Source organism: Erpetoichthys calabaricus, chromosome 1, assembly GCF_900747795.2.
Source record: "Erpetoichthys calabaricus chromosome 1, fErpCal1.3, whole genome shotgun sequence".
Classification (NCBI taxonomy): domain Eukaryota; kingdom Metazoa; phylum Chordata; class Cladistia; order Polypteriformes; family Polypteridae; genus Erpetoichthys; species Erpetoichthys calabaricus.
The window spans coordinates 59,007,771-59,032,142 of record NC_041394.2 but is presented as its reverse complement, the minus strand read 5'-3'; the positions used below and the strand labels follow the sequence as shown (position 1 = coordinate 59,032,142).

Sequence of the window (24,372 nt, the reverse complement as noted above, 5' to 3'; positions counted from 1 at the left end):
TAGCACGGTGGCACAGTGGTAGCGCTGCTGCCTCGCAGTTAGGAGACTTGGATTCGCTTCCCAGGTCCTCCCTGCGTGGAGTTTGCATGTTCTCCCCATGTCTGCGTGGGTTTCCTCCCACAGTCCAAAGACATGCAGGTTAGGTGCATTGGCGATTCTATAAATTGTCTCTAGTGTGTGCTTGGTGTGTGTGTGTGTGTGTGTGCCCTGCCTGGGGTCTATTCCTGCCTTGCGCCCTGTGTTGGCTGGGATTGGTTCCAGCAGACCCCCATGACCCTGTGTTAGGATATAGCGGGTTGGATAATGGATGGATGGATGTTTAGTTTTTAGTAAATTGTACTTTACCAGTATTGGTTCCATTTTGTTTAGTTATGGTCAGTGCTATTTGTGTTCCTGTTGTTAAGGTTGCTCCAGCATTGATATCAGAAGCTGTGACCTCTGACTAATTACTTATGGGGATTAAAAGTCATACAGAAAGGTCAAATTCTTATCTGAGTTGACAGATTCCAAACCCCTTTTTGTCTTTGTGCCCTTTTTAAAAAAGAATTTCTGGTTTCAGTCTGTACTAGTTTTTTGACTTTTGATCAGAAGTCACTTTTTGATTTTTGTCTTGTGTTTTGGCTTTCTTTACTATGTTGTTTACTTCCTAGTTACAGCTTACAGCACCTTTGCCTATGGACTTGATTTTTCTCCTGCTTACTTAACAAAATATTTTTGCTGCTGTTACTAGCATAACAGTGGATTTGTGTGTGCGAATGCTGTTTTTGCTAGCATAGACTCACAGAGTAAATTTCATTCAGCCCAACATTGTTTATGATCCCAGTTCTAGTACAGTATATCCATTCTAAAGTTTTCCATTTCTTAAAGCTTTAACCATAAAATTTTGAATGTCTCCTACTTCCTATATGGTATCCTGGACATGGGATTATAAAGCTTCTGTTGGTATTATTTATTCATGCTAATCTTTGCCAATTTGTTATAACATTTTCAGATTTTGATTCTTTTTTTCTGTGTTGATTTACTTCTATGTTATCCCAAGATAGTGAAGCCTCAACATTGGGTGATTTTCTTCCATGACTCACCAAGTCTCAGCAAAACATCAAGGTTTTTACAGGGGAATGTTAAATGCATGGTGGATGGGTTGTTCATTTATGTGCCTACGATCTGAAGAGCCTATGGTTCAACTTTAACCATTTTCATGAATTTCATTTTAGTTCATTTTTTTTACAAGAATATGCTTATACTTTTAAAAACTGCAAGTTTCATTCTCCACTTACTTCATGACCTGCAGTGTATTTGAGATTTCCATAGTGAGGATCAGAGCTGAACCACCCAAGGATGAGGCTGTTCTGTGCCATCCTATTAACTTTATAGGTTTATAGAAACATTATTGTTACATGTTCAGATTTATTCAGTTTTATTAGAAAACTGGTTTAAGAATGGCCTTCATGTGGATGTTTGTTTTGGGAGCTGGGGGTGGTTCACCTGTGGCATCAATCTGAACCATCTGAAGAATAAAGAAAGGATACACCAGAGATGTTTTGTTGTTTAGCATTGTTATCTGACTTCTCATTTTAGAATCTTACTGTTCTTCAAAAAAGATAAAAGATAAGCTCTTTTAAAAACTCTACACTATAAAAATTACACAAAGCTCTCTGTGCTAGCTGTGTCATTTTGATCTATTTAGTCTTTTTATTCATCTGTTCTTAGTTTGTCCTCTAGTTCATTACTTTTTAGTAGATGTTTGTTATTTGCTATCAGGTTTACTTAATAATCCTAATTTACTTTTGCTGGGTAAGGATTTACTGTAGACCTGGGGACCTGGGTTCGCTTCCCGGGTCCTCCCTGCGTGGAGTTTGCATGTTCTCCCCGTGTCTGCGTGGGTTTCCGCCGGGCGCTCCGGTTTCCTCCCACAATCCAAAGACATGCAGGTTAGGTGGATTGGCAATTCTAAATTGGCCCTAGTGTGTGCTTGGTGTGTGGGTGTGTTTGTGTGTGTCCTGCAGTGGGTTGGCACCCTGCCCAGGATTGGTTCCTGCCTTGTGCCCTGTTTTGGCTGGGATTGGATCCAGCAGACCCCCGTGACCCTGTGTTCGGATTCAGCGGGTTGGAAAATGGATGGATGGATGGATTTACTGTTATTGGAGACATTTAATATGTCCTTTGCAAGTTTACAAACAATGCTTTATGGATTCATATTTCTGCACAAATTCTCCTGACATCTGGGGTTAAATTCACCTGCAGCTATCCTACTAGAATTAAAGAGGCTTCAGGAAAAACCTTCACATTTTGTCATTGGATGCAGTAACAGTAGCCTGGAAAAGGCGCTACGTTTAGAGGCAGAACAGGATGGCAAGGAACTAACTTCTTATTAGTCCCAAATAAGAAAAAAAAAACAAAAAAAAAACATCACCACATTGTGAGAAGAGTTCCTACAAATAATCACAAAACATTTGATTACATGTGCCAAAACACAATATGCAAAATCACAAAAAAAGAAAGTGAGGTGTTGTAAAAGTACTACTTGAAGGCATTATAACTGGCTATTTCTATGTACATTATGCTTTATATTAGCTGCTTTATAATTCAAAATATAAAACTATCCATCCATCCATCCATCCATTTTCCAACCCGCTGAATCCAAACACAGGGTCACGGGGGTCTGCTGGAGCCAATCCCAGCCAACACAGGGCACAAGGCAGGGAACCAATCCTGGGCAGGGTGCCAACCCACCGCAGATATAAAACTATTCACAAAACAAATTTATGGTGTAATTATCTAACATGATTGCTGCTCCTTTTCTACTCTTGGTTGAGTTATCTAAAAATAAATTGAGGCTTATACTTTCAGCATGGCACTGAAAGTGACAGAAAATGCCTTGCTGATAAGTACATCACAAAATTCTTCCTCTTTTACAAATGAGAGGCTAGTGTGACATTGTTTAAAATGATATTCAGAAAGTCGTAATTGTAGATGGGGTGTTACTTTTTTGTCATTAAAGCTGAACATTTCTCCAATTGCATATGGCTGTTGGCTGTTGAACTTAGGTGGCTAGTTTTAATTGGTTCCTGGTCACAATTTTGCACGTCTTATTTCTGTTTTCCAGATCATTTGGACCTCAGGCTGACTAATGGAACAAGTGTCTGTGATGGAAGACTGGAAATATTCTATAATGGATCCTGGGGGACAGTGTGTGATGATTCCTGGGATTTACCAGATGCAAATGTAGTTTGCCGGCAGCTCCAGTGTGAGGCAGCTGTAGAAGCCATAACTCCAGTCTCATATGGACCAGGAAGTGGACACATTTGGCTGGACGATGTGCACTGTCAGGGGAATGAATCATCTCTCTCGATCTGTACACATCGCGGATGGGGACAAAATGACTGCAGGCATAAGGAGGATGTGGGAGTAAATTGTACAGGTAGACTAATTATACTAGTAGTCAGTGTGTAAACTTGTCAAAAGTTGAAAAACATTACTTGTCCAGAGAATATATGAACTTGAAATTGTTACTTTGTTCTGTGTTATCTAAAACCTTAAATCTTTAATAGTGATGTTTAGTAATTTATCAGGTGCTCTTTATTTTTGCTAATGTATACAATACTTCAACAAATATAATAACATTTCTTTGTACTTTTTTAAAACTCTGTTTTGAAAGAATTCAAGATACTACGGTTAACAGATGGCTGCTCTGGACAACTTCAGGTTTTCTATAATAACTCATGGGGCAGCGTCTGTGCAAATAACATGGATAAAGCAACTGCTGCCAAGTTCTGTCAGGAATTGGGCTGTGGAAGACTTAAGTCTGATGTTAAAGAAGAATTATCAAAGCTGGACCTTGATCCAAAATGGCTGGACAATGTGAGATGTAGAGGACATGAGGCTTCCGTCTGGCAGTGTCCCTCTTCTCCCTGGGGTAAAAATACATGCACTAGGACTGAAGTGGCAGCATTCAATTGCACAGGTAAAAGAACAAACAAAAATATCCTTTTTAATACTATATCTTTGGAATTCAAATATTATTGATCTTATAGTGGTAAATATCTATGACATCTTTTGTTTTTTTAATCTAGCTGTGATTAACCACAAGAAGGTGTACATAGTCACTATCAATCAAAACAAGCACAAAAAATAATTGTCTCTAATGGTACAGAACAAAATGACTAGTGTTAAATTTCATTATAATTCCAGAATATTCCTTTAAATGTACATAAGGAAATAGTGAACGTACAGTATATATGGTTAAAGTTCTGGTGATTTCGCTGTGCAAAGTCACAAAATAAAGAGTTAAGTTTATCATTCTTACCACTAAAGCAGATTTTCATCATAGTTGCAAAATCAACTACTGATTCAATTGATGCTGCCTTAGATTTCTGTGTTTTGTTTTTACTTTTTTAATCATTTTAAGGTAGCTCACATTTGTTTCAGAATAATATTTCCAAAAAATAAAAAAAACAAAAATGAAATAATCAAGTCTACACTTATATTACAAAATATGAACATCCATCCAGTTATATCCTAATTACAGGGTCACTGGGGTCTGCTGGAGCCAATCCCAGCAAACACAGGGCACAAGGCAGGAAACAAACCCCAGACAGGGCACCAGCCCACCACAGAGCACACACACACACTAGAGACAATTTAGAATCGGCAATGCACCTAACCTGCATGTCTTTGGACTGTGGGAGGAAACCCACTCAGACACAGAGAGAACATGCAAACTCCATGCAGGGAGGACCTGGGAAGCGAACCCAGGTCTCCTAATTGCAAGGCAGCAGCGCTACCCACTGCACCACCGTGTCGCCCAAAAGATGAATATAAACCTGGAAAATATGTAAATATAAAAACCACTGTTCTACAAATTGGTTTCTTATTAAAAGAAAATGTTATAAAAATAACATTAAGTTGAATATATTCAATAAACTGTAAAAATTAAAATGCTACGGAATAAATAACAAAAACTACCCAGGAAACACTAAATAAGTCTATAGAAAACCATTCAAACACCAATCCACCATTCATTCTTTTTCAAAAATGCTTTTCTGTTCAAGGTCAAGTGTAAATAAAATAAGAATTTAGTTTGTAAATATTGTTCTGTTATTTTAATAGTAGCAGTAGTTGTAACGGTAGTAGTAATTGTACTGTCAAACATACAGAGTATGGTGAGATTATTAGTGCATGTCTGGCCAACATGCAGCACATCACTTCTGTCTGGCACCATGAGAAGCTTCTATTTGGTGGATGACTTCTCCCCTCACTGAAACGTAACATCCTCTAACCATCAGATTATCTATTGGTCTCCAGTCTGTTAAAATGTGTGAACTTTTGGGATTGTGGAAATTTATGGCATGATTGTCTTGTAAAGATTGTAAGTGAAACCTGGTCTGGCACTATAATGGAGAACACGTCACCCTAATCTATCCTGGAAAGGAAAGCAGAAAGTCATAATGTACTAATGGAGGGACAGTGTGGGATGTTGTATAGAGGAGTAAAAGTCTCCATACCTGAAAGATGGGAGCAGGAAGCTAATCAGCTTATGTAATAAACAGACCACGGCAAGGTTTCTTGTTCCTTTTATTTTAGTTTAGGATTGAAGACTGCAGGTGCATCTCCGGCAGCCAGATGCAGCACTTCAAGAGAACATTCCTGACCCCGGAAACCCAAAAAACAGCTCCTGAATGGAGATTAAAAGCTCCCCCTGATTATTATGTTAATGAGCTTGAAGTTGAGAGTAAAGTGAAGGCAGAGGCAAACATGCAGGAGAAAGAGAAGTCAGACTTGTTCTAGAAAGCAAAGAAGGAGCATAGTTTCTGCTTTGTTTGTGAGTGACTGAACTAGCAACTCCATGTGATTGAAATTGTCTTGTACATCTTGATATGATCTGTAAATTTGTTGGTCATAACTCCTTTTTTAAGTCAGTATTCTGGGCAAGGTATGATAGATTCAGTCAGTCAGTCAGTCATTCTCCAACCCGCTATATCCTAAAACAGGGTCACAGGGGTCCACTGGAGCCAATCCCAGCCAGCATAAGGTGCAAGGCAGGAACAAACCCCGGGCAGGGCGCCAGCCCACAGCAGGGCACACACACACACACCAAACACACACTAGGTTCATTGAAAAGTTAAACTTGATTCCAAACATATCACTTTGTCTCTTTCTCAGCCTATAAACTGTAACACTTTTTGTATGCTGAACCTCAGTGCCCATTCAGTCCTGAAGGTTGCTATGCTATTCAAAATTCTAACTTTTATAGACAAGATCCTATGAGGAAAGTTATTTGGCAAAGTATTAGCTGTATTCCGACTTGAACACATACTCCCTGATAAATGGTACTTTCTTTGTAGTCATAGCCAATCTTCACAAACACTCTGATGATGGAGCCACATTAAATGAAAATATCACTCATCTTTTAATGCTGGTAATCTTCTTGAAACAAACAGCTGATGAGGCCCAAGAAGGTTGCACAAGAGTCTCTGGTCCACGTTGGTGAAGAACTGAAAAACCTGCACTTTCCTCCTGTCTTTGCAGAATGAATCCAGCAAGCCAGTTGGCAGGACAGCGAGGATGGAGTATATAAACCAGTACTCAACATGCACCATACCTGGGTGTGGTGGCAGATTCATAACTTTAAATCTAATCTCATTATGACAAAATTAATATAAATAAAATTGCCCATGTGATTCCAGTAAACATTTCCATTTGTCAAACATTTAACTGTAAAACAAGTTTCCTTTAATGTTGCTGTCTTAGACTAATCTGGTGAGCTTTTTCTGAAATTGTTATAGACAAGATCATTCAGCTTATCTCTTTTATTAGTTATGGATTCTCCAAGGCTGGCAGTTAAATTAGAAAGGTCTTATGTTATGCATTTTGCAAATCAAGCTTCTTTATTTCATATTGCATCTGACTCCACTAAAGTGCTATTTCTTCTGTTTTTTAAGCAGCCTAATAGCTACAGTCTGCCTGAGTACTCTACCATCACTCATTGCTGAAATGTCCCTGAATGATGGAATTTTCACTAAACTTTCTAAATTCATTCTGAATAGATTTGTGAGAATGGCAAATTATTATTGTAGTTGCACAGTCAGATCTATTCTCTTATAAGTGTAGGGCAGTGCTTCCAAAACTCAGTCCTGGAGACCCCCTGTGGCTGCAGGTTTTTGTTCCAACCAGCTTATGTTTTTGATTGGACTCCTGGGCTAATTAAGTGATGTGTTATTTCCCAAGTTCTGCGTTTTGGGAGGTGGCGCAGTGGGTAGCGCTGCTGTTTCACAGTTGGGAGACCTGGGTTAGCTTCCCAGGTCCTACCTGTGTGGAGTTTGCATGTTCTGCGTGGGGGTACTCTGGCTTTCTCCCACAGTCCAAAGACATGCAGGTTAGGTGCATTGGTGATTCTAAATTGTTCCTTGTGTGTGTGCACCCTGCCCAGGGTTTGTTTCCTGCCTTGCGCCCTGTGTTGGCTGGCATTGGTTCCAGCAGACCCCCGTGACCCTGTAGTTAGGATATAGCGGGTTGGATAATGGATGGATGGAAGTTTGGTTAAAAAAAATACATATTAAAATGTACCAAGCAGTTGTTTGGGAATAATGTGTTTTTTTCTTTTTAACAATATTTTCATCTTGATTTTCATTCTACTTTTCCAGGTGTTGTAATTATTTAATTAATCCATTATTTACTAATTAGTGGTTATGACGTTAAAGAGGTGGCAGTCTTTCACTATTCGGTGTTGTTTGCCTGGGTGTCTGATCTGCTCGTTTTTAATTGTCATTAATAAGATAGAGAAAGAGCAAAATATAATGAAATCAACAAAAGAGAGATAAGAATTTAACTCTATAGCAAAAGCAGAAATATTTCTAAATGTCTTATAAAAGTAAAAAGCATGCTCCTGTGCTTTTCTGGATGTAGAATAATAAGAGAAAAAAAATACCAGCTAATTAGATGAGATCAGTGCTCTCAGGTGTTGTCACTGATTAGGAAGCTGGTTGGAACAAAAACCTGAAGCCTCAGTGGGTCCCAAGGACCGAGTTTTGGAAGAACTGGTGTGGGGTAATTGCCCATGCCTACATGGCAGATTAAACAGATATCAGAGCTGTCATAACACATTTATTATCATCATATTTCCCAAATTAGAATTACATTTTCAGGTATCATATATTACCAATGTCTTTGTCCACTATCTACGCATATACATGTGTAAAATAGCAATAAATGACTCCGACTGTAAATTTTATATTTAAGATTTGAGAGGTAATCTGTTTTGTTTCCATTTAATGATTTTCAGGAACTATGAAAGTCAGCACCAATAACCCAAAACCCTGTTCAGAGGATCTCACTCAGGAGCGCTGCTCAGGTGAGCTCATAGTTAACTATTTCCTAAGTCACACAGTGTGATTAAATCTAAAACAAAAGAATGAACCCTTGACTTGTTTTACAGAGACCCTAGACTTGAGACTGGTTGGAGGAACTAATAACTGCTCAGGGCGAGTAGAAATAAAGTATGGAGACACATGGGGCACAGTCTGTGATGACGACTGGGACATGAAGGACGTGAAGGTGGTCTGCCAACAACTTCGTTGTGGGGAACCCGTGAGTGCAGAACTGGAGTTTGGAGGAGGACGTGGTGTCATCTGGCTAAACAAAGTGAGGTGTAGGGGCACCGAGGCCCACCTGTGGGACTGCCAACATGAACCACTAGGAAAGAATGACTGTGAGCACAAGGAGGATGCAGGAGTGAACTGCACAGGTGAGAAAGACTGTAGTTTACATTTTAATTCAAATGGATTTTTTTCATTTATTTTCCAGACGGACTCTCATAGCACAAAGCACAGACACACAAACACATATCATAACATAAAGGTTGAAGACTTTATAATTTGCCTTCTAAATTACACATTTGTGCAAATAAACAGTAAAAAAAAAGGCCTATTCGGAAAATGAACTATTAGTGAAGAATCTAGGAAAGCAAATTGTAATAATTCATAAAAAGGAAGGCAAAAACAGCCAAAAACATTAGCCAACTCAATAATATATTTTAATTAGGATTCAAAAATTCACAAAGTGTATAGAACCATCCATCCATCCACCTTTCAAACCCGCTTTTTCCTTAGCAGGGTTACAGGAAAGCTGGAGCCTTTCCCGGCATCCAAAGGATGTACGACAGGACATTAGTATATGACAGGGTTGCAAAGTACCAATAATAATAAACTAAAGAATAAGAAAAACTGAATAATATTCAACAACAAAACAAAAAAGACAAAAGGAAGAAGAAAATAAATCAAGAAAAATGCTTTAATTAATTTAATAAATCATAAATTAACAAATTAAAGAACAAACAGACTAAATAACAAGATACAAATTAAAAAAATTAGAAAAGCATTATTCAAAAACCAGAAATTCTAAAGTCATCTAACAAAATATCACAAAACCTTTCTCAATTTATCCTTATTTATCCTTAAATAAATGTAGTCCACTGTTTTTTTTGTAATAAGTAAAGTCTCAGTTTCACCATCCCAGAAGCAGATATGTCCCCTGGCATCCAGGAGCATTACATAGTAGAGGTCGAAATTAATAACTCAAGAAAAATATGTTGCTTTGTTGATAACTATTAATTAACTGTTAATTGTGTCATCATATTCTGTGCTCAAATATCATCTTATTCCGTGGTTACATGTTATGTCAAGTATCACAGCAGTGTCACCGCCATCCCTGATATGCTAAAGATCTTCAATGCATCGTCTGAGGCACCAAATAAGAAGCTAATCAGGAAAACTATTCCTCTTCCCAAAAACCACGTACTGTAACTGTCCATGGCGTAAGATATAAGAATCTTAACTAGAGTCAACCAAAACAAGACAGCTGTACTAGATAATATAACTGGTTTTGTGCTCTGAAAACCTGTAGACCAGCTGTCTGATGTTCTTAACCAATATCTATATATATAATTCACTAAGGCACGCAAGACACCATGAAGCACAAGACACCATGGAGCACGCAAGACAGAGCCACGCTTGCCAACTCACAGAGCCCCGCCCCCCAACTCTAAGACCATGGGATACGACGACATCTCACAAAGCCACACCCACCAACTCTAAGAATTCACTAAGTCCATGGCAAGCAAGACGCATGCAAGACAGAGCTACACCCGCCAACTCACAGAGCCCCGCCCACCAACAATTCGAGCGAGAGCAAAAGCATTTGCCAAGAATGTTTTCATTAATCAAGAACGAAAGTCGGAGGTTCGAAGATGATCACATACCGTAGTAGTTCCGACCATAAACGATGCCGACTGGCGATCCAGCGGCGGTATTCCCATGCCCCGCCGGGCAGCCAACCGGGTAACCAAAGTCTTTGGGTTCCTGGGGAAGTATGGTTACAAAGCTGAAACTTAAAGGAATTGATGGAAGGGCACCACCAGGTGTGGAGCCTTTCGCTTAATTTGACTCAACACGGGAAACCTCACTCGGCCCGGACACGGAGAGGATTGCAAGATTGATAGCTCTTTCTCGATTCTGTGGGTGGTGGTGCATGGCCGTTCTTAGTTGGTGGAGCGATTTGTCTGGTTAATTCTGATAACGAACGAGACTCCTTCCTGCTAAATAGTTACGCGACCCCTGAGCGGTCGGCGACCAACTTTTTAGAGGGACAAGTGGCTTTCAGCCACGTGAGATTGAGCAATAACAGGTCTGTGATGCCCTTAGATGTCCGGTGCTGCACGCGCGCTACACTGAATGGATCAACGTGTGTCTACCCGGCACTAAGAGGCGTGGGTAAGCCGTTGAACCCCATTCATGATGGAGACCGGGGCTTGCAATTGTTCCCCACGAACGAGGAATTCCCAGTAAGTGCGGGTCATACGCTCGCACTGATTAAGTCCCTGCCCTTTGTACACACCCCCCGTCGCTACTACCATGGTCGGGTGACTTGGTGGATTACAGCTGGAAGCTGGAACAGCAAAAATCAATGAAAAGTCAACATGGCTCAGAGGTGCATGTGGACTGTAGCAGAGACGAAAGCGACTCAGGTGAAGAGTTGGGGGCAGGCACATGAGCAGGCAGTGCGTACTGAACGATGACTAATATATGACTAAGAAATCAGCAGACTAGAATGGCGGGGGGTGGGGGGGGATGAGAGTCCTTTCCTTCTCCCCTTGTTCCGTCCTCTGCGCCGTCCAGCCCCGTCCCTCGCTCTGGGAGGTGGAGGTGCGACGGCGGTCCTCCAGTTTTCAGTCACGGACAATTGTATGTTGCCCTCTCCAGAGTTCCATCTTTTCATTCACCTACTGTGTCTTTCAGGAAGTGTTCACCCATCAATACATAATTATGCGGCGTATAGTACGCCGTGGGTTGGCTGGTCTTCTATAAACTACCTGAATCAGAGAGTCATCACCATGTGTTTCAAGGAAACCACAATTATCACAGAAGATAAACAGTCAGTGGTATGTTCCTTTGGCAATCACACCAGTTACCATAAAGTACTGTACATTGTGAGCCTTGTGATGAGACATATTAAGGCTTACAACCTGTTGTTCTAAACCAGATAACTTAATCATAATCATTGTCACAAAAGAATTGCAAGGTGTTGTTCAATGAGACTCTATAATGTAGCCAGAACTAAAATGCAAAGATTAAAAACAAAATAGTAAGCTTCAATACCAGAATACTGAAAATGAGACTTTTAAAGATAGATAGATAGATAGATAGATAGATAGATAGATAGATAGATAGATAGATAGATAGATAGATAGATAGATAGATAGATAGATAGATAGATAGATAGATAGATAGATAGTGATAAAAATGCAGGTATAACAGACAATAACTTTGTATAATGTTAAAGAGCCCTTGTTAACTGTTTGACTTTGTATCTCAGACAAATCCGTTCATATCAAGAGAGTGTTTTCAATTAACCCATAATGACTTTGAAACTGGTGATGTGACACAGTTAAAATTAAAATTAAAAAAATGTAAAACTTTCATGAGCAAGGATATAAAATTTAACCTCATATATGAAAATAAAGCTCCAAAGGTAAACTTGGAAAATGTATAATTATTTAAAAATGTAAAAAAATATTCAAACCACAAAGAATATTTGAATATACAAATGCGTTTTCATTATTCGGATACGTGCTTTCATCGCTGCTCACACTCCTAACTTGCTATTGTACTGCCAGGCATCAGCTCAAATCATGTCAGCAAATCTGTTGATAACATAACTGTGGTGGGTCTCATCTTATATATAAATGTCTATGTGTGGAAGTGTGTCTGTCTGTCTGAAGAACAAAATCTCCGAAGAAAGAGTCACTCACTTAGCGGCTAACACAGAAGCGAGGCGAGCACATTGGCAAAATGGTATCCCTTTCACTTTCTCTCCCGCCGGTAATGCATAAGTGATGCGGGCACGTTGGCAAAACACATCCTCCTTGGAGAGAGATGCCCAAAGTAGTTCCTTTCAATTACCTGACAACTCTACATTTCAATTTATTTTTCTGACAATTTCAATAGTTTCTAGGATCCCATGCTTTTTGCAGCGTGGGCTTACACAGCTAGTAAGTAATAACTAAGAGTCAGTATATAGGGAGAAGACACAACAGTTTGAAGTCTGGTGCAATAAAAACAATATATGTTAACAAAGAGCAAAGAGATGACATTTGATTTCAAATGACTGGTCCTGTCCACATACCACTGCAAATCAATGGCTCCATTGGTTTATTCCTGCCTTGTGCCCTGTGTTGGCTGGATTGACTCTAGCAGACCCCCGCGACCCTGTGTAGTGGGTTGGGTAATGACTGACTGACCAACTGCATTCCATTTGCCAGCTGGTTTTCGTAGCCCAATCCAAGTTTGTACACCTGACATGTCCTGCACGTATACCCTTAAAACATAACAGCTCATTTTGTTCATTTTAATTTCAAAAGGTATCCTACATCTGTAAGTTCTGAGTTTGTTTAGAGGTTTACAGGGTGTGTCTTTGAGTACAGTTAAATAACTTACCGGTAATTAATAAAAACCATTGGCATCAAATTTTGTTCATGCAGGGGCAGATCATAGAGTCACAGAATGCAACCAACTTGCTGCAGACATTTACACTTTGCACCAACTACCAGCCTGGGTGTTAATGAGGTGTTTCATGTTTTTCCGCACTGTTATCAACACTTTTTAAATGGTTTTGAAAGTTGATTTCAAATTCACTTTATTAAAAACTTCTGATAAAGGTTAAAATCATTTATATTTTACTTTGGATCAATACAACAATCCAATATGATTTTTAGGCAAATTCACCCCAGATTCAAACTCCCTACCTCTAAAAGCTCCAATGTCATCTTTTTCCGAAAGTGTAGTTAATGCTCTGCGGTGGGCTGGTGCCCTGCCCGGGGTTTGTTTCCTGCCTTGCGCCCTGTGTGGGCTGGGATTGGCTCCAGCAGACCCCCGTGACCCTGTAGTTAGGATATAGCGGGTTGGATAATGGATGGATGGATAGTTAATGCTATTAATCAGACCACCAATTGGACTTTGGCCCAAAAGGACTGCAGATTAAACTTAAACACCTTCGAAGCTCCTAGGTATGTGTTCTGTGTTTGCTCACAATGCACTGCTCAGTAGTTCTTTGATTCATTTTTCTTTAGTCAGATGTATAGGTGGGCTTGTTGCAGGGTAACTAATTTTTGTTCACAAAGAGTAATCGTTGACCTCCCTCAGGATGGGAGGATGATCTCTGAACAGTTTACTGGTATTGTGATCAAATACATAAACAACAAACAAACAGAGATTACACTACGTAATAATAATAAAGATTATTACTTTTTATGTTGACATTATTACAACATTAATTTAGGAACAATTTCATCTCAGTTTTTAATTATGTCTGATTTACTTCTTCACTTTATCGTAAGAAAATGAAAAAACACTATGCATTGCGTAAATGGAAAACTACACATGCATACATGTCATAAACATTTTTGTTCTTAGCATGTGAATATTAAGCTACACATACAAAAGCACTGGTATAATAATCTAAAGCAAACAATGCAGAGAAAAAGAAAATTCCAGACTATAGATGGTTCTTTACCCTCAGATGACTATTTGTCCATAATGCTGTATAGAACATGATTTACCATTATTTTGGTAAAGTACTATGAAAATATTTCTTTCAATTTGGGATACAGGCTATAATTACCAGAAGAGACTTCTATTAACTTAGAATCAGAAGGAAGACTCTTCACAAAAATGGAAGCTAAGGCACAACAGCCATGAATTTACATTACTGGAATATTTTTAGACGGTGTTCTTTCCTAAAAATCCTGAAAGCTCAAAGGTCCTTTTATCCACCGGTTAACTGTGGGCCATTCAATTAATTTTTATTTTCTTCTTTAGGATTTGCACAGGATAACAAGACTCCAATACCAAAAGGTCAGCTTCACATTTGTAAAGTCACTTTTGTTCTCGTCTTTATGGTCTTGTTATTATCATGTCTGTTGGTAGATCAGACAGTAGCTGGTGTGTCTCAGTTCTTTTTATTTAACATTTTTGTTAACAGAAGTCTCCAATATCAAGGGTTCGAAAGAGCAGCCCATCCTCATGATTGTCTGTATTGTCCTCGGAGCGCTTCTCTTCCTAATAACAGTCCTGCTGGTTGGTCAGCTTCAAAGAAACCGGACGCTAAAGAAAGGTAACTTTAAAACAAAAGAATACTCTTCCATCTCTTAACATTTTTACCTTTCTATTTGATTTTTTAAATATTGTAATAGGCATTTTTCTAAGAGACCTAATTTATGAACACAGTTGAAAATTGAACAAAGTTAGCTGATTAGCTTTTGCCTAATTTGTTCTTTGTGCCTGATTACTGTTAGTTAACAAAAAATAACAATAAATGTTTAGAATTTTTTAAAAGATAAAATAAAGCAATAAATAAATTCACAAACAGTAACATTCTCAAACTCATTTTAAAGCCTATCTCTGTAGCTTTGAGCGTAAGGCAGAAAATAGGCCTGAAAATGGCAGTGGTCCACTTCAGAAGTAAAAATGCATATATAAAATCTAAATAGTGGCTTGTCCACTTAAAGCCATGGCGTTGCCAATTAGTTTCTTGAATTTCAAACAGTTCTAACACTCAAGCTATTAATATCTGAGAGAGTCAACAAAATACAAAGGCAAACCATCTTACTTAACAAGAACTTCAGTTTAACACTTAGATAGATGTCAGAAGAAAGAAAAAGCTGAAGCAAAAGCCTACTGTGTGTTGAGCACAAATATGAAAGTCAGTCAGTCAGTCATTTTCTAACCTTCTTACTCCTGAACACACTTCTAAATATGTATATGCAAAAACTAGACAAAAAATTAAATGGGAGATGTTTTGCTTTTATTTATCAAAAAATCTGTCAAGGGGGTAAGGAAACTTTACTTGTCAATATTTATTAAAGTAAGCTAAATATTTGTAAACACAAATTTTTTGATAAGTCAATAATTCTTACAATATGGAGTACAAGATTTAATGTCATGATATAAATACTTTTCACTTGTTTAGATTTTATTTTTTGCAGTGGCAGGGTCATGGAAGTTGCTGGAGCATATCCCAACTAACTTAGGGTGCAAGATAGGAACAAAACATGGACAGATTGCTAGTCCACTGCAGGGCAAACACACATACACACACATCCAAACATAAACCCGACCATATACTAGGGCCAAATTAGGAAACACCAATCCATCTAATCAGATTGTCTTTAGACTGGGAGAGGAAACTCACACAATCACAAGGAGAACATGCAAACTCTACATAGGGAGGACCCAGGATGTGAACCCAGGTCTCCTTACTGCGAGGTGGCAGCGCTACCACTGCACCACCATGCTTCCCAATAAGGAAGTTTAAGTGGCATTTATATTTAGACAACAATGAAGTGACCGGGCGGCACGGTGGCGCAGTGGGTAGCGCTGCTGCCTCGCAGTTGGGAGATCTGGGGACCTGGGTTCGATTCCCGGGTCCTCCCTGCGTGGAGTTTGCATGTTCTCCCCGTGTCTGCGTGGGTTTCCTCCGGGCGCTCCGGTTTCCTCCCACAGTCCAAAGACATGCAGGTTAGGTGGATTGGCGATTCTAAATTGGCCCTAGTGTGTGCTTGGTGTGTGGATGTGTTTGTGTGTGTCCTGCGGTGGGTTGGCACCCTGCCCGGGATTGGTTCCTGCCTTGTGCCCTGTGTTGGCTGGGATTGGCTCCAGCAGACCCCCGTGACCCTGTGTTCGGATTCAGCGGGTTGGAAAATGGATGGATGGATGAAGTGACCAAAATAAAGAAAATAGCAAATAATAGCCAAAAATCAAATAGGCCATAATTCCATTCAAAACAGCAACCCTAAAACAGCAGTCAAAAGTCAAACTCTCGAATATTTGCTTTAGCACTTGTGTAATCAGCATGGACATCTTCCTGCTAACCTAAGCCTTGATACTAAAAAAAAACAAACAATAAGTATGGCAAAATGCAGTCCAGTAAGAAATATATATATACAGTATATATATATTCATAGCATTCGTAGTCTGAATCTCGATCTGATTATATGGGTGGTTACCTACCAGGTAACGCATGTGGTTGGTCTGCCAGTCTGCAAACATCCACCACGGGACCCTCTCATATATATATACAGTATACAGTGGAACCTCGGGTCACAACCGTAAATCGTTCCAAAACTCTGGTTGCAACCCGATTTGGTCATGACCCGAACTAATTTCCCCCATAGGATTGTATGTAAATACAATTAATCCTTTCCTGACTGTACGAGCTGTATGTAAATATATATATATATATTTTGAAGATTTTTAAGCACAAAAAGTTCGCTCGCCAACCCCTGGTGTTGGGAATGACAAAGAGCGTGATGTATGAATGAGATATAGAATAGTGTGAAGGTGTAGATGATGCAAATAGAACGCAAACAATAAAGTGTGTGGCACAGTGTAAAGGTTTATTGGAAAATTTCTTTGTACACGCCGTTTAAGTGTAAAAGGTAATTCCAGGTCAGAACTTGTAATGTCAATGAAGATGTTTATTGTTGTGATCAGAGTCAAGTTTGTCAGAGCTTAGAAAGAGTTGTGTCTCTCCAGGAAGTAATGGAATGACTTGGGTATTTATGTTTTCCACATTAATATTTTTTGGACATAATATAGTGCGTTGTGTTAAAAGGGGCATTTGGTCTAATGAGATTGCTGTTCCAAATCTGTCTGTCAATAAGTCGTCGCAGATAAAGGCTTGAGGAATTGTAATAATATGTGGGTGAAGTCCATCTGTATTGGTGAGTGTACCATCTCCTAGTTGTAATAAGCAATTGTTATGATCTGGTTCTGGACATCGTATCTTTTTTACTAACTGTATCTTTTGAAAGCAATGCCAATTGTCTGCGTATTTTAAAGTGCACTCAACAATAGCTGAGCGCATGGCATGTGGAAGAATAGCTAAGCACTGTCTAAAATCTCCTCCTAATAAAAGTACCTTTCCTCCAAAGCGAATATTATTATTCATAAACGTTTGTAGAAGTTTATGAATGGTGTTGAGTAAGTGACTGGATGCCATTGTACATTCATCAATAATTAACATTTTTGCAAGACGGATGTCACGTGCAGTGCCACCGTTAATGTTCATAGTGGATACCGATTTGTAGGATCTAATGCAGTTGATAAAGATTTCACTTTCAGGTACATCGTTAGTTAGAAGCTTCTGTAGATATTCAGGATATGAATGTAAAGGAGGCAGTCTAATTTGACCCTTTTGACAACAACGTGTAAATGTATTACTTGTATTGCCAGTTGTTTCTTCAGGGAAGTGAACTGAATGACAATGATTGCAAATGACATTCATTAATCCGAATGAATTTTCCTGGTGTATGTTTTGCTTGTGCCGTTTGAGAGGCGTGTTGTTGCATGTGTAGTATTTGGGACGTGTTGTTTTGGAGCTGTAATTGATTTGCCTGTGCTGTGTGAGAAGCCCGTTGTAGCCTTCCTTGCCGTTAACGTATGTCTGAGACGGGAGGTGTTTCGTTTTGAATCCGTGCCTGTTGCGATGCAGCACTTTGATTGATAGATTGCGTCATGTGGATCTAGGATGTAGATTTGTGCATATTTGCGTTGTTGATTTGTTTCAGGGTGCACTGTTCCAATGCGATGCAGTATTTGTGCACATATGCGAAAGCAGTATGGGCCATTGCCTTTTGGTGGCCTGATATTTACTCCGGTAGATGCAAAAGCAAATGAACTATTGTAGGATCTAATGCAGTTCATAAAGTTTTTACTTTTAGGTACATCGTTAGTTAGAAGCTTTAGTTGATCTTTGCGTTTTTGGAGCCGAGACATTTTTTCTTCTAGAAATATGGATAAGTAATAAGGAGTATTGCACTCACTGTTAATATGGAGCCTTTTCTGCGGTTGAACGGTTAATAGTGCCTTATTGTAATGAGATCCACCTATGCTGCATAGTGTGAATTGTGTTTGACTCCTTTTTTCTGTGCTCACTCCTTTTTTCTGTGGTCTTGTCCGCCTCTCGGGCCGCCTCATTTCTTGGGGCGCCTGCGCAGTACGTCTTTTTGCGGCTACGGCCCATGGCCGGATGTCCCTGCGTCCATCCGGTTTAGCATTCTCGGTTAGTAATATGGATACCATAGAATACACAGTGTAATAGTAAACTAAATGTTTACTTACTTCTTCTGTAATGTTTACTTCTTCTGCTTGGGCTCTCTCACTCACTTGCTCACTCTCTCTCTCTCTCTCTTGCTCGCTGTGCAGGGAATGCACAGGGAGAGACTGAACACGTGCAGAACTGGAAGGGAAACAGGCTTGTTCGTCATGCGAGTGCGTGGTCGTGAACAGATGCAAAAGTTTGGCAAACTTTTTGGTCGTAGCCCGATTTGTACGTGTTCAGAGATGCTTGTGACCCGAGGTTCCGCTGTATCTACTCTCTCTCTCTAAATATATATATATATATATATATATATATATATATATATATATATATATATATATATATATATATATATATATATATATATAGTGCATCCGGGAAAGTATTCAAAGTGCATCACTTATTCCATATTTTGTTATGTTACAGCCTTATTCCAAAATGGATTTAAATTCATTTTTTTTCCTCAGAATTCTACACACAACACCCTGTAATGGCAACGTGAAAAAAGTTTACTTGAGGTTTTATTAAAAATAAAAAAACTGAGAAATCACATGTACATAAGTGTTCACAGTCTTTGCTCAAAACTTTGTCGATGCACCTTTGGCAGCAATTGCAGCCTCAAGTCTTTTTGAATATGATGCCACAAGCTTGGCACACCTATCCTTGGCCAGTTTCGCCCATTCCTCTTTGCAGCACCTTCTCAAGCTCCATCAGGTTGGATGGGAAGCGTCGGTGCACAGCCATTTTAAGATCTCTCCAGAGATGTTCAATTGGATTCAAGTCTAGGCTCTGGCTGGGCCACTCAAGGACATTCACAGAGTTGTCCTGAAGCCACTCCTTTGATATCTTGGCTGTGTGCTTAGGGTCGTTGTCCTGCTGAAAGATGAACTGTCGCCCCAGTCTGAGGTCAAGAGTGCTCTGGAGCAGGTTTTCATCCAGGATGTCTCTGTACATTGCTGCAGTCATCTTTCCCTTTATCCTGACTAGTCTCCCAGTCCCTGCCGCTGAAAAACATCCCCACAGCATGATGCTGCCACCACCATACCTCACTGTAGGGATGGTATTGGCCTGGTGATGAGCGGTGCCTGGTTTCCTCCAAACGTGACGCCTGGCATTCACACCAAACAGTTCAATCTTTGTCTCATCAGACCAGAGAATTTTCTTTCTCATGGTCTGAGAGTCCTTCAGGTGCCTTTTGGCAAACTCCAGGCGGGCTGCCATGTGCCTGTTACTAAGGAGTGGCTTCCGTCTGGCCACTCTACCATACAGGCCTGATTGGTGGATTGCTGCAGAGATGGTTGTCCTTCTGGAAGGTTCTCCTCTCTCCACAGAGGACCTCTGGAGCTCTGACAGAGTGACCATCGGGTTCTTGGTCACCTCCCTGACTAAGGCCCTTCTCCCCCAATCGCTCAGTTTAGATGGCCGGCCAGCTCTAGGAAGAGTCCTGGTGGTTTCGAACTTCTTCCACTTATGGATGATGGAGGCCACTGTGCTCATTGGGACCTTCAAAGCAGCAGAATTTTTTCTGTAACCTTCTCCAGATTTGTGCCTCGAGACAATCCTGTCTCAGAGGTCTACAGACAATTCCTTTGACTTCATGCTTGGTTTGTGCTCTGACATGAACTGTCAACTGAGGGACCTTATATAGACAGGTGTGTGCCTTTCCAAATCATGTCCAATCAACTGAATTTATCACAGGTGGACTCCAGTTAAGCTGCAGAAACATCTCAAGGATGATCAGGGGATACAGGATGCACCTGAGCTCAATTTTGAGCTTCATGGCAAAGGCTGTGAATACTTATGTACATGTGCTTTCTCAATTTTTTTATTTTTAATAAATTTGCAAAAATCTCAAGTAAACTTTTTTCATGTTGTCATTATGGGGTGTTCTGTGTAGAATTCTGAGGAAAAAAATTAATTTAATCCATTTTGGAATAAAGCTGTAACATAACAAAATGTGGAAAAAGTGATGCACTGTGAATACTTTCCGGATGCACTGTATATACAGGAACACAAAAAACAGTTCAATAAACAAAACAATGAATGTCAAAAAAGCACAGTCAAAAGAGTAAACCTAAGAAAAAAAAACATCAAAACCATTTTTCCATGAGGTGAACACCTGAGAGTTTTTACCATTGAGCAGGCCATCTTATGCAGTGTGGCTCAATTGCAACATGACATGTCACTTGACATAACACATTAGGAAAGTGGCCACATACATTAAGTTATGTGACCACATTCCATGACAGCCATCTTTGATCTGTGGAACAATAACAAGGAAATATGATAAGAATAAATAACAAAAGTAGAAAACCTGTGCTCATCCATTTATGCACACAAGTATAAAACGTGTTTATGTTTGGAAACATGTCTAAGCCATTTCTTACGCAAAAGTCAGGATTTATAAAACACAAACTTGGTATGAAAACTGCCATGAAGTTACAGAAGGTTTAAACTATTTGTAAGTCCTGTGCAGACTTTTTTGGTGTTGGCATTTTAGCAACTCCAGGCAACAAGACAATGAACTGAACAGAAAATCTAATTTCATTCCGCAGTTCATTGACACCCTAGTCACATTGTGATGTTCATCCATCCATCTGTTTTCTAAACCAAGTTGTTCTAAATCATTAACAGAACAAGGATCGTGTAAATGTTGTAATGTAGGCCCCAGTTCAGCACACAAGTCCAAGACAACAGTTCTAGGACATCTAAAACAGCTTATAAGTCAGTCACCCTCACAAAATAGAAAACAAATACCATTAATGATATTATAATGACAGAAAATTCTGTGTTTGTTTGTTTGTCTACATATTTTGATTGTGGCAAAATAATCACTTTCTTATTTTAAGAAGTTGAAAAATATATTCATAGCATAAAATACATTTGGATGCTACTTAGTGAAATAATTTGAAGGTTGAAGTATTTTCCAGTTATTTATTTGCTTCATTACAGAGACAGACACCACATTTTTAAAAAATATTTTCCAAATTGAATATGTGTGATGGAGATTTGCTCAGACAGCCACACCACTGCTTGTATAGGCATCCATAAACTGTAGTCACACACACTACAGTTTAATCACTCATGCTGACTACTGACGATCTGTTTGCTGACAAGAGTGTCTTTCTGGTGTGTAAACTGGGAAAATACTGTAAAGAATCTATTCAAGTTGAAATAACCTAATTTAAACTTAAATCTGAAACAGTGAACTAACCTGTAAGTGAAATTTTCCTGAGTATTTATCTGTTTTTAGGACTGGTGACGTGCAAGTAAAAGTTGTTTTTTGGCAGGATGGATTATAATATTCATTCATCCAGCCATTGTCTAAGCCCCCTTTCCAGGACTGGTAGCAGCTAGAGCATATCCTTGCAAGCAACGGACACAGGCAGAAACAATCTCTGGACAGGGTGCCAGCCCATCGCAGGTTGAACAACCATACACACTGGCTGAGCATCACCAATTTACCTAACCTGCTTGACTTTGGACAGAAAACTCACGTAGCCTCATGTGCAAACTCCATGCTGTGATCACCCAGGATGTGGCCACCAGACTCCTCACTATGAGGCAGCAGTGTGTCACCATGCACCTAATTCTTGGAGTAATGTATTTACATGACCTGTGACCTTAAAATTTAGGGAAAAATACCATTTATTTGAAATTAAATTCCATCAAATGTCAGTAATACCACACATTCAATGAGTTTTCTGTGTTCTCCTGTGGTCTGAAGTAATGATATCACTCAAGAACATGGCCAAATTTATATGGTGACTAGATCATGAATTTTCAAAAAGTCAGTTTTTTAAAACCACATATGGTTACTGGTGGGAGGTGTAAGGAGTGGCTAATGTGAATGCAGGCACACATACTTTTAAGTTGATAAGAGATTTATAAAGGAACTTGACATGGGACATGGCATACATACTTTTACATAAATCCTTTTTTTGCCTTTGTAGCATAAAGAAAATTTTTGTGTGGAATTGAAGCAATATTGTAAACATGCGGCCCCAGACAGGCCACTTATTTTATATGTAATGTATCCAATAAGCACCAACAACTGCAGGACACAAATAAATGTGAGTACCTTAGTAGTATGGAGGTGTCCCCATACTAAGTACAAGTAATACTGCACCACTAAACTTGTTGCAATGGTCGATTATCACATTCCTTACAGTCCTTATATTCTTCCAGGAATGGCCATGGATGAACTTCTTCCCATCAATAATGCAGTCTATGAGGAAATTGAGTATAAACTGGCCAGACAGGGGACTTATGGAGCACCAAGAAAAGGTAAGATGGAACACAGCAGAGGAGTAGAAGGGCTTCTGTAGGTGGAAAGTGTGCTAGCAGCTAGTCGTGCTCTGTACTTCCTGTGTTAACACAGTCAAATATTACATGTGTGACTGGAGAATTTCCAGTTTACAAATAATCACACTATGTTTTCATAATACAAGTTAACTTAATTCCATCATGAGTTATTCTTAAGTGGCTGTTGACTCAGTTACTCATATCAATTTTAAATGTTGAAGTGACAGATTTTTCCTTTAATGTACAAATTGAATTTTGCACATAAAGGCAATGGCAGAAAAACACACTGAAGCTCATTTATGCCAGTTTCATGAAACTAGAGTGCCTTTATTCTTGGAAGTTATTTAACAGTTTAGAGCAGTCTTTCTCAAAGTGGGCGATAACGCCCCCTTGTGGGCGCTGGAGGCCTACAGGGGGGCGTTAAAAGGCCCAGAGAAAATTGGGGGGTGTTGAAGCGGTTTAGGGGGGCGATGGCTGATTTGTGTTTTTTTTCTAATATTTTAAAATTGTAAACTAAAATCAAAACCTACCTACTATACTACATCGATTATTTTGTTCTTATTCCTGTCCTGTTTGATTGTATAAATATAAATAATTTATCATGGCTTTCGTAGGTAGCCCATGAGCAATCAAGTTTTAACAAGTTTTTATTAAACAACGCGATTTGTGCAATCCTGTATCAAGCGGCAGGATCATCGATACTTGTTCTAACTGATTCCGGTCGATTTTATCAAAAATCAAAAATATAGAAAATAAAAAAATATCGAATTAAAAAATGTCGAAATTTTCGTATAAATAAAAAATTAATCTTAGCCCTAGCCTTAACCCCTAAACCAATTTTTTATTTATACTAAAATTTCGCCATTTTTTAATTCGATATTTTTTATTTTCTATATTTTTTATTTTCGATAAAAATGACAGTTACCGTTCTAACTTGCTCAGTACGAATTCCGTCGAATAAGGTAAACGAGTTTGTGCATGTTTGTCTTATTCCTGTCGGAGCGTGCTGTATTTTAATCCTATATAAGAGTATGTAATACTTCTTTTATTTTCATTAGCGTTTTCGTGCGCAATCGTTAGAAAGTTTTTTAAGCTCAATACTTTACTCACGTATTTGTAAAGACAAAACCATGTCGGAAGCAAAAAAGAAGAGACGGCAATACAGTGCGGAATATATTAAATACGGATTTGTTGAAAATCCCACAAATCCATCTTCGCCTATGTGCCTTCTTTGTCAAAAAACATTTTCGAATGAAGCGATGAAGCCTTCTAGGCTACAAGATCATTTGAATAAAATGCATCCAGATAAGGAAAAAAAATGTGGCCTATTTTCAAGACCTGGAAAAGAAGTACATAGCTCAGCCAACTGTATCAAAACTTTTTTCAGCGGCTTCTAAGCAAGACGATGACGGACTT

General features: G+C 39.1%; 1 protein-coding gene across 1 annotated transcript in view; it reads left to right on the top strand.

The window, feature by feature from the left end:
• The window catches only part of LOC114642265 (deleted in malignant brain tumors 1 protein-like), a 136,701-nt gene that overhangs the window by 46,168 nt on the left and 66,161 nt on the right, over positions 1-24,372 (top strand). The window contains 7 exon segments of the mRNA XM_051935175.1: positions 3,107-3,421; positions 3,659-3,964; positions 8,282-8,350; positions 8,435-8,743; positions 14,370-14,405; positions 14,533-14,664; positions 22,840-22,938. Of these exon segments, the coding sequence (XP_051791135.1) occupies positions 3,107-3,421; positions 3,659-3,964; positions 8,282-8,350; positions 8,435-8,743; positions 14,370-14,405; positions 14,533-14,664; positions 22,840-22,938 (1,266 nt within the window).